At 44.3% G+C, this 14,564-nt stretch overlaps 1 protein-coding gene across 1 annotated transcript in view; it reads right to left on the reverse strand.

Annotated features, from left to right (window-relative positions):
• The window catches only part of LOC134360106 (WD repeat-containing protein 38-like), a 34,943-nt gene extending 20,610 nt beyond the window's left edge, over positions 1–14,333 (reverse strand). Inside the window, exons 1-4 of the mRNA XM_063074188.1 lie at positions 14,268–14,333; positions 10,097–10,217; positions 7,653–7,769; positions 2,471–2,568 (exon numbers count right to left, since the gene is read on the reverse strand). Of these exons, the coding sequence (XP_062930258.1) occupies positions 2,471–2,568; positions 7,653–7,769; positions 10,097–10,217; positions 14,268–14,333 (402 nt within the window). The remainder of the gene's footprint in view (positions 1–2,470; positions 2,569–7,652; positions 7,770–10,096; positions 10,218–14,267) is intronic.
• Between the last annotated feature and the right edge of the window lie 231 nt (positions 14,334–14,564).

Below are 14,564 nucleotides of genomic sequence, written 5' to 3' on the forward strand. Positions count from 1 at the left end.
ACTGAAAACAAAGGAATAAAACCATCAGGCATTCATTCCACAATGTTTCACTGCCACAGGAGGTGAAGTACTGTATATACAACAGAAATGACCTCTTTAACAGGGTGCAGAAAATCCACGTTCTCTCCATATGTTTGATTTGAAACCTGTTAAAGGTTTTCTGGCAAAACATGGATGAGCTCTGTCATGGATGGTCCCAAGCCCAGCTGTGGAAGGAGGAGGGTTGGGTGTGGGTCTCGCAGCTCCACCCTGGAAAAACCCAGAGCGACAGAAACGCCAACTGAAGCTTCAAAGATGAAATCTCTGGTGAGCTGCTGTCAGCTGCCTATGCCCCAGCATGGGAGTTGGGCTTAACCCAAACGGTCATAGGTCAAGCAATAAAGTACCCATTCACCACACAAGTGCAAGAAAGGCATTGCTGCTGCAACTTGTATATTTATCATCAGACTGAAATTCAAAAAATAACCAGGTCCTTCTTAATTTTGACAATCAAAGAAACTTTCAGCATCTGTGGAAAGAGAGATAGGGTTAAGATTTCAGGTCAAACCCCAATCACTGAGATCTGACAAAGGCTGTACGGCCTGAAACATTAATTTTGTTTCTCTTTTTTGTACATGCTACCTGACTTGCTGAGGGGTTCCTGCATTTCTGGTTTTGTTATTTGTAAATTTTAAACAGGTCCAATTAAAGGTGTTGAAATTCATTGCAGAATCACAAGGTTTCAACATGTTTTCTGGTGCTCAGTTTCACTAATAAGCATCTCGAGCTATAAATCCCAATATCTGCCAATTTTCAGAATCAGGTTTATCATCACTGGCATGTGTCGGGAAATTTGTTGTTTTGCGGCAGCAATACATTGCAATTCATAATATTAAATATTGTAAATTATAGTGAATATATATATATATATATATATATATATATATATTATATATAGAGTAAATTAACAAAGCTAAATTAAGTAAGTAGAGCAAAAAGAGAGAAAAAGAAGTAATGGGTTCATTGTCCTTTCAGAAATCTGGTGGTGGAGGGGAAGAAGCTGTTCCTGAAGTGTTGAGTGTGTGCCTTCAGGCTCCTGTACCTCCTCCCGGATGGTAGCAATGAGAAGAGGGCTTGTCCTGGGTGATGGGGGTCCTTAATGATGGATGCCACCTTTTTAAGGCATCACTCCTTGAAGATGCCCTTGATGATGGAGCTGACTGAGTTCACAGCTTTCTGCATCTTATTTCGATCCTGTGCAGTGCCCCCCCCACCCCCACCCCCCATACCAGACGGTGATGCAGCCAGTTAGAATGCTCCCCACGGTAAATCTGTGAAAATTTGTGGTTGTCTATAGTGACATACCAAATCCTCTTGAACTCCGAATTAAGTGTACCAACTGTCGTGCCTTCGTTTGGTGGCACCATTAAGAACACTCCTGATACTTGGAAAGGGTCTACGTCAAGGTTCAAGATTTATTATCAAAGTATGTATATGTTGCCAAATACTACCCTGAGATTCATTTTCTTGTTGGCATTCACTGCAGAACAAATACAATAGAATCAATGAAGACTACACACAAACACTGACAAACAACCAATGTGCACAAGACAAACTGTACAAATACAAAAAAAATCAACATACAGATAAACAAACTAATTAACAAACAAATAAATAAACGGATGAATGATTAAATAAATAACACTGAGAACGTGAGGTGTAGAGTCTTTGAAAGTGAGTCTATAGGATGTGGACTCAGTGATTGGTGATTAGTGCAGTGTTGTGGTCAGTGTAGTTATAACACTTGACGGCACAGGAGGTCGTTCCTGCCTGTGGCCATCGAACGTACAGCTCCTCCCGTGGAGGGTCAGACACCCTGAGCCAATAGACTGGTCCTGGACTTTTTTCCATCTGGCATAGTTTGCATTTTGTTGTTTGATTGTTGGGGGTTTTGTATTGCTATATTTACGCTCTATTCTTGGTTGGTGCGGCTGTAACGAAACCAAATTTCCCTCGGGATCAATAAAGTATATCTATCTATCTATCTATCTATCACTAGTAACTGTTACTTTAACTCCTCCTGTTTAACTCTTCCTATTTAACTGCTGAGATTGAATTTTAAAGGAAAATATAAGGTTTAACTTGAGGAGTAATATCCTACCAGCTGTCACGTCCCAGTGAAAAATTACACCATTTGGTTTCTGAATTGACAAAGGGTCTTGGCTCAAGTCGTCAACTATTTCATTTCCCTGCATAGATGCTGCCTGACTTGCTGAGTTCCTCCAGGATTTTGTGTCTGTGTTGCTCAAGATTTCCAGCATCTGCAGAATCTCTTGTGATCACGATATCTGATCTGCAGCAAGTTCTTCTGCATGCAAGCAGGGCACCTATTTTACGTGCCCAGATGGCGGGGCAGGGAGGGGGGTGGAGGTTGGAGGTGGTGACTGCAACGACGGGAAACGTGATCAAAATGCCGAGGTGCACAGCTAACCTGCAGATCCCACAGAACAGCTTTATTGTCGTAACTTCCAGAGGCGAGAAGCGTCGAATCCCTGCTGAAGCAGATGGTCTCCACACTCTTAGTGTGCACTAGGAATGAGAACAGGGCCGTTTATTGGCCTGGTCAGAGGGTAATAGAACACAGAACACTACAGGCCCTTCGGCCCATGATGTTGTGCTGACCTTTTTAACCTACTCTAAGATCAATCTAACCCTTCCCTCCAAATAGCCCTCCATCTTTTTCTATCACCCACGTGCCTATCTAGGAGTCTCTTAAATGTCCCTAATGTACCTGCCTCTCCCACCACCCCGGGCTGGGCGCTCCATCAATCTGTGTAAAGAAAATACCTCTGACACCCCCCTCTCTACGTTCCTCCAATCACCTTAAAATTAAGTCCCCTCGCATTATTAGCCGTTTTGGCCCTGTGGAAAAATGTCTCTGACTATCACCCAATCTAATCCTCTTATCATCTTGTTCACTTCTATCAAATCACTCTCATCCTCCTCCTCTACGAAGAGAAAAGCTTGCTCAACCTATCTTAATAGAACATTGTGTCTAATCCAGGCAGATTCCTGGTAACTCCTCTATCGGACACTGCCCGGATTAGACAGCATGTTCTCTAAGAGCTTACCTACTTGCCTCGCATTTTATAGACCAATAAACTAACTAAACATGAATGTTAAGCCAGGACCCTGTAATTCCAATGTGACTCTACCTCAATCGCATTTAACCAGCATCTGTATTGTTGATAGCGCAGAAATCGGTATCTGATTTTGGCTTAAAATTACATCTTTCTTCTTGAAGTGTGGACATCTTGAATGACCACAACTCTGTACTGATCACTGACCACAACTTACTGATCACTGACAACAACTCTGTACTGATCACTGACCACAACTTACTGATCACTGACCACAACCTCTGTACTGATCACTGACAACAACTCTGTACTGATCACTGACCACAACTTACTGATCACTGACCACAACCTCTGTACTGATCACTGACCACAGCTTACTGATCACTGACCACAACTTACTGATCACTGACCACAACTCTGTACTAATCACTGACCACAACTTACTGATCACTGACCACAACTTACTGATCACTGACCACAACTCTGTACTAATCACTGACCACAACTTACTGATCACTGACCACAACTCTGTACTGATCACTGACCACAACTTACTGATCACTGACCACAACTCTGTACTGATCACTGACCACAACTCTGTACTGATCACTGACCACAACTTACTGATCACTGACCACAACTCTGTACTAATCACTGACCACTACTTACTGATCACTGACCACAACTCTGTACTGATCACTGACCACAACTTACTGATCACTGACCACAACTCACTGATCACTGACCACAACCTCTGTACTGATCACTGACCACGACTTACTGATCACTGACCACAACTCTGTACTGATCACTGACCACAACCTCTGTACTGATCACTGACCATGACTTACTAATCACTCACCACAACTCTGTACTAATCACTGACCACAACTTACTGATCACTGACCACAAATCTGTACTGATCACTGACCACAATTACTGATCACTGACCACAACTCTGTACTAATCACTGACCATGACTTACTGATCACTGACCACGACTTACTGATCACTGACCACAACTTACTGATCACTGACCACAACTCTGTACTGATCACTGACCACAACTTACTGATCACTGACCACAACTTACTGATCACTGACCACAACTCACTGATCACTGACCACAACCTCTGTACTGATCACTGACCACAACTTACTGATCACTGACCACAACTCTGTACTGATCACTGACCACAACTTACTGATCACTGACCACAACTCTGTACTGATCACTGACCATGACTTACTGATCACTGAGCACAACTCTGTACTGATCACTGACCACAACCTCTGTACTGATCTCTGACCACAACTTACTGATCACAGACCACAACTCTGTACTGATCACTGACCACAACTCTGTACTGATCACTGACCACAACCTCTGTACTGATCTCTGACCACAGCTCTGTACTGATCACTGACCACAACTTACTGATCACTGACCACAACTCTGTACTGATCACTGACCACAACTCTGTACTAATCACTGACCACAACTCTGTACTGATCACTGACCACAACTTACTGATCACTGACCACAACCTCTGTACTGATCTCTGACCACAACTTACTGATCACAGACCACAACTCTGTACTGATCACTGACCACAACTCTGTACTGATCACTGACCACAACTTACTGATCACTGACCACAACTCTGTACTGATCACTGACCACAACTCTGTACTGATCACTGACCACAACTTACTGATCACTGACCACAACTCTGTACTGATCACTGACCACAACTTACTGATCACTGACCACAACTCTGTACTGATCACTGACCACAACCTCTGTACTGATCACTGACCATGACTTACTGATCACTGACCACAACTTACTGATCACTGACCACAACTCTGTACTGATCACTGACCACAACTTACTGATCACTGACCACAACCTCTGTACTGATCACTGACCACAGCTTACTGATCACTGACCATGACTTACTGATCACTGACCACAACTTACTGATCACTGACCACAACTCTGTACTGATCACTGACCACAACTTACTGATCACTGACCACAACCTCTGTACTGATCACTGACCATGACTTACTAATCACTCACCACAACTCTGTACTAATCACTGACCACAACTTACTGATCACTGACCACAAATCTGTACTGATCACTGACCACAATTACTGATCACTGACCACAACTCTGTACTAATCACTGACCATGACTTACTGATCACTGACCACGACTTACTGATCACTGACCACAACTTACTGATCACTGACCACAACTCTGTACTGATCACTGACCACAACTTACTGATCACTGACCACAACTCACTGATCACTGACCACAACCTCTGTACTGATCACTGACCACAACTTACTGATCACTGACCACAACTCTGTACTGATCACTGACCACAACTTACTGATCACTGACCACAACTCTGTACTGATCACTGACCATGACTTACTGATCACTGAGCACAACTCTGTACTGATCACTGACCACAACCTCTGTACTGATCTCTGACCACAACTTACTGATCACAGACCACAACTCTGTACTGATCACTGACCACAACTCTGTACTGATCACTGACCACAACCTCTGTACTGATCTCTGACCACAGCTCTGTACTGATCACTGACCACAACTTACTGATCACTGACCACAACTCTGTACTGATCACTGACCACAACTCTGTACTAATCACTGACCACAACTCTGTACTGATCACTGACCACAACTTACTGATCACTGACCACAACCTCTGTACTGATCTCTGACCACAACTTACTGATCACAGACCACAACTCTGTACTGATCACTGACCACAACTCTGTACTGATCACTGACCACAACTTACTGATCACTGACCACAACTCTGTACTGATCACTGACCACAACTCTGTACTGATCACTGACCACAACTTACTGATCACTGACCACAACTCTGTACTGATCACTGACCACAACTTACTGATCACTGACCACAACTCTGTACTGATCACTGACCACAACCTCTGTACTGATCACTGACCATGACTTACTGATCACTGACCACAACTTACTGATCACTGACCACAACTCTGTACTGATCACTGACCACAACTTACTGATCACTGACCACAACCTCTGTACTGATCACTGACCACAGCTTACTGATCACTGACCATGACTTACTGATCACTGACCACAACTTACTGATCACTGACCACAACTCTGTACTGATCACTGACCACAACTTACTGATCACTGACCACAACCTCTGTACTCACTTTCAAAGACTTCACAACTCATGCTCTCAGTTTGTTTATTTATTTATTATCTGTTTATTTTTATTTATTTATATTATTTATTAAGTTTATTTATTTGATTGTCTACCTGTTTATCTACTTACTTGTTTGTTTATTTATTTATCATTATTATTATTATTTATTTATTGTATTGAGATACAGACCGTGCTGGTGGCGTAGTGGCATCAGTGCCAGACTTCGGGACGAAAGGTCCCGAGTTCGAATCCAGCCGGCTCCCCTGCACGCTTTCCATCCATGCTGGGTTACGAGCTGGTGATCTCTTTGGAAACTCACCTGGAAGAAGGCAATGGCAAACCTCTGCTGTACCTTGCCTCGTACGCGGTTCCTCACTACGTCAGAGAGGCGTGGAGGGAAATCGTCCGCTAACCGGAGAAACTCCGGATGCGATGTACCTTTCCTTTCCTTTTATTGAGATACATCATGACCCTTCAAGCCAGCAGCCCAGCAACCCCGAATTAACCACAGCCTAATCACGGGGCAATTCACAATGACCAATTAACCTACCAAATAGTAAGTCTGTGGAATGAGGGAGGAAACTGGAGCACCCGGAGGAAACCCACGCAGTCACAGGGAGAACGTACAAGCACCTCTCAGGCAGTTGGTACTGTAAGGCATCGTGCTAACCACTACACTACTGTATTACATGTTTCTTTGCATATTTGCACAATTTGTCAGTACTTCTGTGTAGTTTCTCGTTGGTTCTATTATAGTTCTTTGTCCTACGGTGAATGCCTACAAGAAAATGAATCTCGGGTAGCATTTGGTGACACATGCATACTTTGATAATAAATTTACTTTGAAGGGGCAAAGGATACAAAACAACTCACAGGTCAGTCAGCATCTATGGAGATGAATAAAGAGTCGACGTTTCGGGCCAAGAACCTTCATCAAGACTGGAAAGGAAGGGGGAAGACACTAGGATAACAAAGGTGGGGGAGGAGAAGGAGACTAGGTGAAGCCAGGTGGAAAGGAGAAGTAAAGGGCTGGAGAGGAGAGTGAACCATAGGAGAAAGGGAAGGACGAGGGGCACAAGGGGGAGATGACAGGCAGTTGAGAAGAGGTAGGATTGCAGCGAGGGGAACAGAAGAGGAGGGAGGGGGAAGAGAAGAGGATACAAAAACAAGGAAGGCATGCTAATGCCTTGTGAATCATTGATTAGGCCTCAGCTAAAGTATTACATCCTGTTCTGGGCCCTGAGCTGTGAGAGAGATGAGGTTTGCCGTGCTCACCTACCTTTGAGAACGTGCAGACAGTGAGCCTTTACCGCGTCCCACACCCTGACCGTACAATCGGCGGACCCACTGGCGAAGAGAGTGGAGTCAGCAGAGAAAACACAAACCCTCACTGGGCCTGTTGGAGCAGAAATGGCATTGGTAGCGTTGGCTATGGTTTCATTCCTTGCAGCCGCGCTCTGCCATCCAATGTAGGAGTTTAAATAATCAGTTACAACCGCAGACGCAGAATCTCACAACACATACAATGGCAAATGAAAGAATCAGCCCTTCTCACCCCCCAGTGGCTCCAATTTGCTTCCAATGGCTTCTGACGTCAGTGCAACCTGACAGGTTCTAGTTTGGTTCCCGCTTTAGCAGAACTGGAAGCCCACAGGATGGTATGAGTGGACCAGAGGCAGCACTTCACCATTGGGTTAATAAACCCATAAGGCATAAGAGCAGAATTAGGCCATTCAGCCCATCAAGTCTGCTCCTCCATTCCATCACAAGGTCCCGCATGGGAGGTTAGTTAGGAAAATTCAGTCGCTAGGTATACCTGGAGAGGTGGTAAATTGGATTAGACATTGGCTCAATGGAAGAAGCCAAAGAGTGGTAGTAGAGAATTGCTTCTCCAAGTGGAGGCCTGTGACTAGTGGTGTGCCATAGGGATCAGTGCTGGGTCCATTGTTATTTGTCATCCGTATCAATGATCTGGATGATAATGTGGTAAATTGGATCAGCAAGTTTGCTGATGATACAAAGATTGGAGGTGTAGTGGACAGTGAGGAAGGTTTTCAGAGCCTGCAGAGGGACTTGGACCAGCTGGAAAAATGGGCTGAAAAATGGCAGATTGAGTTTAATACAGACAAGTGTGAGGTATTGCACGTTGGAAGGACGAACCAAGGTAGAACATACAGGGTTAATGGTAAGGCACTGAGGAGTGCAGTAGAACAGAGGGATCTGGGAATACAGATACAAAATTCCCTAAAAGTGGCGTTACAGGTAGATAGGGTCGTAAAGAGAGCTTTTGGTACATTGGCCTTTATTAATCAAAGTATTGAGTATAAGAGCTGGAATGTTATGATGAGGTTGTATAAGGCATTGGTGAGGCCGAATCTGGAGTATTGTGTTCAGTTTTGGTCACCAAATTACAAGAAGGATATAAATAAGGTTGAAAGAGTGCAGAGAAGGTTTACAAGGATGTTGCCGGGACTTGAGAAACTCAGTTACAGAGAAAGGTTGAATAGGTTAGGACTTTATTCCCTGGAGCGTAGAAGAATGAGGGGAGATTTGATAGAGGTATATAAAATTATGATGGGTATAGATAGAGTGAATGCAAGCAGGCTTTTTCCACTGAGGCAAGGGGAGAAAAAAACCAGAGGACATGGGTTAAGGGTGAGGGGGGTAAAGTTTAAAGGGAACATTAGGGGGGGCTTCTTCACACAGAGAGTGGTGAGAGTATGGAATGAGCTGCCAGATGAGGTGGTAAATGTGGGTTCTTTTTTAACATTTAAGAATAAATTGGACAGATACATGGATGGGAGGTGTATGGAGGGATATGGTCCGTGTGCAGGTCAGTGGGACTAGGCAGAAAATGGTTCGGCACAGCCAAGAAGGGCCAAAAGGCCTGTTTCTGTGCTGTAGTTTCTATGGTTCTATGGTTCTATCACGGCTGATTTATGATTCATTCTCCTTCCCTTAACCTTTGATGCCTTTACTAATCAAGAACCTATCATCTCTGTTTTAAATGTACCCAATGACTTGACCTCCACAGCCATCTGTGGCTACAACACTGGAATCAGGCCAGCACAATGCTGATGGCATATCAGCTTTTAGAACTGAGAATTATAACTGAGTATTAAAAGATTGAGGAACAAGCAGGGCAGACAGAAAATAATCTGAACACATAAAATACATTCAGCCAAGTACCGGACTTGACAGCTCATTAGGAGCATTTGATGGTTCTGGGCCTATATTCACTAGAATTCAGAAGGAAACCTATCAAATGGCGAAAGGCCTCGATAGAGTGGATGTGGAGAGAATGCTTCCTATAGTGGAAGAATCTAAGACCAGGGTACACAGCCTCAGAATAGAGGGACATCCATTTAGAACAGAGATGAGAAGGAATTTCTTTAGCCAGAGAGTGGTAAATCAGTGGAATTCATTGCCACAGACAGCTGTGGAGGCCAAGTCATTGGGTATATCTAAAGTGGAGGTTGACAGATTCTCGATTGGTCAGAGCATGAAGGGAAAAGGGAGAAGACAGCAGTTTGGGGATGAGAGGGAAAATTGGATCAGCCATGACGAAATGGTGGAGCAGACTCGATGGACCAAATGGCCTAATTCTGCTCCAATATTTTGTGACCTTATGATCTAAAATCAGCGCAACCAAATGAACTGTCAAGTCGTAAACATGCAAGGAAGATCAACAAGGTGATGAAAGACACCTCTGAAATCTGTTACCTTTGTGTCCTTTTACTTTAACTTGACGTTTTCCACTTCCAATATCCCAGACACAAACTTTACCATCATTGGAACCTGTTATTAGGAGGTGCCCACTGTGAGAGATGGAGCAGTGATTCACCTGGACAAAACAAAGCAAGTCAACACAAGCTCTGGATTTCCAACTGTTAATGAAAATACGACCCACCCAGCCAACACACTATTCGTCCCTCTTCCCTCCGGGAGAAGGCTCAGGAGCTTGAAGACTCGTACGGCCAGATTTGGGAACAGCTTCTTTCCAACTGTGATAAGACTGCTGAGCAGATCCTGACCCGGATCTGGGCCGTACCCTCCAAATACCCGGAACTGCCTCTCGGTTTTTTTGCACTACCTTACTTTCCATTTTCCTATTTTCTATTTATAATTCAAATTTTTAATATTTACTAATTTTAACTATTTTTAATATTTAATATTTGTAATCCAGGATTGGGAAGCACAGAATCAAATATCGCTGTGATGATTGTACGTTCTAGTACCAATTGTTTGGCGTCAGTAAAGTATAAATACTGACAATCAAAAAGACAAAGACTGAATTTGAAGGCCTGATATCTACGAGTCTGAGGGTCCAGGGCCAAGGACTGGAGGTCTGGAGGTGGCCTATCCTGGAGTTGGAGGTGTGTGTTTCTCCTCTCCTATCAGATTCCTTCTACTTCAGCCTTTTGCCTTTTCCACCTATCACCTCCCATCTTATTTCCTTTCCCTCCCCACCCTCTTACTCTGGCTTCGCCTCCTTCCTTCCAGGCCTGATGAGGGATCTCAGCCCGAAACATCGACCGTTTATTCATTTCGATATCACTTCCACCAGCGTTTGCTGTGTGTTCCATCCACCCACTCTGGGTAAAGAAAATGCTCCTCCAAACTGTGAAGGCTTCTACCCCACTTATCTAACGGCTTGTTAAAGAGACAGCACCATAACGAGGCATAACGCTTTACAGCACGAATGATCGAGGTTCAATTCCTGCCACTGTCCGTAAGGAGTTCGTCGGTTCTCCCCATAACCACATGCGTTTCCTCTGGCTTCCTCCCACATTACGGGTTAGTGTTAGCACTAGTGTTAGTACTAGTGTCAGTGTTAGTACTAGTGTTAGTGTTAGTGTTAGTGCTAGTGTTAGTGTTAGTGTTAGTAAGTTGTGGACGTACTAGCAAGGTGACACTCGGACTGCGTTGGTCATTGACACAAACAATGCATTTCACTGAATGTTTAAATGTTTTGATGTACTTGTGGCAAATAAAGCAAACCATTAAAAAAAGGGAGGCCTGTCCTTTTATTTTATTTAGAGATGCAGCACAGAACAAACTCTTCTGGCCCAACGAGCCGCATCGCCCAGCATCCCACCTATTTAACCCCAGCCTAATCCTGGGTCAATTTACAATGACTAATTAACCTACCAACGGTACGTCTTTGGACTGTGGGAGGAAACTGGTGCATCGGGAGGAAACTTACACAGTTCGTGAGTAGTACGTACAAACTCTTAAAGACCACACTGGAAATGAACTCCAAGCTCTGATGGCCCTACACAAACGTTAAGCTCTGTATTCACCTCACTCACACTGGTCATTTCATGTGTCCTCTCAGCCTTCTCTAATCAGATCCGGTCTGGCCCAATCACTTCCAGCCCTTGTAACTTCCTCTGAGATCTCCTCAACCACCTCTCCAATGTTCTTCCAATAATGAAGCTCTTCAGACTTCGCTATCTTTAGGCTTCAACCGTGTTTGACACAGTTCTGCTATTGCCTCCCTGTTCTAGACGAAGGTATTGAATAATAAATTTAGGAATTGCGCTAAACAATTTCAAATTTCACACTCCACTCCACTTCCACTGGGGGATTTCCTAGTAGACAACCATTTTGATTCCATTCCCTATTCCTATTCCAACATGTCAATCCATGGGCTCCCTTTGTGCCAAGAAGACGCCTCTCTCACACCTTGTATTCCATTTGGGTAGCTCCATCGACTTCTCTGCTTCCCGTAACTTATCCCCTCTCCTTTACCTCTTTTATTCCCCACTCTGGCCTCTTACCTTTTCTCCTCACCTGCCTGTCACCTCCTCCTTCCCTTTCTCCCATGCTCCACTCTCAGCTCCTATTAGATTCCTTCTTCTCCAGCCCTTTACCTTTCCCATCGATCACCTCCCAGTGTCTCACTACATCGGCCCCCCATTTGACTTCACCTATCACCTTCCAGCTTGTATTCCTTGCCTTGTCCCTGCTTTCTTATGCTGGCTTCTGCCCCCTTCCTTTCCCATCCTGATGAAGTGTTGAGTTATGTTTTGTAACTGCAAAACATAAAAATTAATTTAAAAAGAAAAACACCGAGCTGGGAGATGACTTGTGTACGTTTAGATTCATTTTTACTTTAAGAGACACACACTTATCATGCAGTGGCATGATGATGTAATGCCATTCACATACTTTAACATATAATTACTTAAATGAACAAGAATGCTGAATCAAACAATATATTTACAATATTATTCAAGTACCACTGCAATATTAAATACACAAAAGGTTGCAGTCCAAAACATTGTTTATTCCTCTCCGTAGATGCTGCCTGACCTGCTGAGTTCCTTCAGCATTTTGTGTGAATGTTACTCTGGATTCCCAGCATCTGCAGAATCTCCTGTGCTCCACATTTTAGTTGGGAGCTCAGCTGGATATTGTTCTGTGTTCCTGATTTACTGCATTTAAGGTTTACCAGGTATACTAGACTTCATTTGGCTTTGTCTGTGTGGGAGAGAGGGAGGGAGGGAGGGAGGCAAATGGAGTACCATGAGGGGAAGTGAGGTGGTCTTCCTCGAAACAGGCCATCATTGAGATCTGAAAATCACTTCCTCTGAAGGAAGTTCTAAATTGAAAAAGTGAATGAAGTTGATGAAAATTAACTTGTGGGATTCTGGAGCAACAACATAAAAGCTAAAAAAGGGGGTTTGACAATGTAGATACTGAACTCATTGGAGAACCTTCAAGCAGGAGGTGTGGCTTCAGAATAAGAGTCATTGCTTAAGGTGGAAATGACGAGGACTGGCTTCTCTCAGAGGGTTGTGACTTTTCTGGATGCTCAGTGAAGAGATTCCTAACTGGTTGTGTCACAGACTGATATGGAACATCAATGCCCAGGAAGGGAAAAGACTACAGAAGGTGGTGGATGTAGCCCAGTCCATCACAGGCAAAGCCCTCCCCACCATTAAGTGAATCTACGTGAAGCACTGCCACAAGAAATCAATATCCATCATTAAACAGGCCATGTTCTCTTCTCACTACTACCGTCAGGCAGGAGGTACAGGAGCCTCAGGTCCCACACCACCAGGTTCAGGAGCAGTTATTACCCTACAACCATCAGGCTCCTTATTGAACGGTGAGCTAGGCTCAACTCAACTCAACTCCTGTTCCTGCTTATGTTCTAATGTTCAATTAAATTGGCCAACTTTCGAAGAGGTTCGATGTGTCTATCGAGCATTCTCCCCCAGTGCTGAAAGGATCCATTCCAGTTTCAGCAAACACCATTCAGAAATGGGGCCAGCTGGTACCTTTAATAATCCAAGCTCCTGCTTTCCCAAAACATTCGCATCAGATACCAGAGCAACACACACAAAAACCTGGAGGAGCTCAGCAAATCAGGCAGCATCAAAGCAGAGGAATAAACAGTCAAAGATTTGAGCTGAGACACTTTTCTCCTATCAAATTCCTTCTTCTTCAGCCCTTTACCTTTTCCACCCATCACCTCCCAGCTTCTTACTTCATCCCCCACTCTCCCCCACCCACCCACCTTCCCCCTCACCTGGATTCACCTGTCACCTGTCAGCTTGTACTCCTCCCCCCTCCCACTTTCTTATTCTGGCTTCGGCCCCCTTCCTTTCCAGTCGTGAAGAAGCTTCCCGGCCTGAAACATCACTGTGTATCCCCCTTCATAGATGCTGCCTGGCCTGCTGCGTTCCTTCAGCGGTTTGTGTGTGTTACATCCGCAGAATCGCCTTTGGTCATGAGTTACCACTTCAGGTACAGGTATCAAGATATCCCCTCAGCACTCCCGGCACCTTCTTACGTGGAACCAGAGAACACGGTTTCAGCTGGCGGTCTGCAATAAATCAGAAATTATCCACGGTCCGAGGTTAACACATCCTTTGCTGCCTACCACTGCATTTGTGGGAAATCGTTTTGCTGAGATCTCGGTGAAGTGAGAGGCCAGTAACTTCCACATGGTCGGTGGCTCTTTTCCTGCCGCTCTGTAGTTTCACTGCAGGCATCAATCAAGGGGCAGCAGAGTTTGGCGGGTGCGTTGCTGCTGTAGATTACGAGATGGTTGCTTCCACTCTGAGCTTAGTGGGTAAGAGAGAAAGGACATTCATTTCTATTCCACCAACTTGCCTTCTTCCTAGTATAACATTGATGCAATTATAGAAAAGGCATGCCAGCGGCGATATTTTGTTAG

The sequence above is a fragment of the Mobula hypostoma genome, chromosome 21 (assembly GCF_963921235.1).
Source record: "Mobula hypostoma chromosome 21, sMobHyp1.1, whole genome shotgun sequence".
Classification (NCBI taxonomy): domain Eukaryota; kingdom Metazoa; phylum Chordata; class Chondrichthyes; order Myliobatiformes; family Myliobatidae; genus Mobula; species Mobula hypostoma.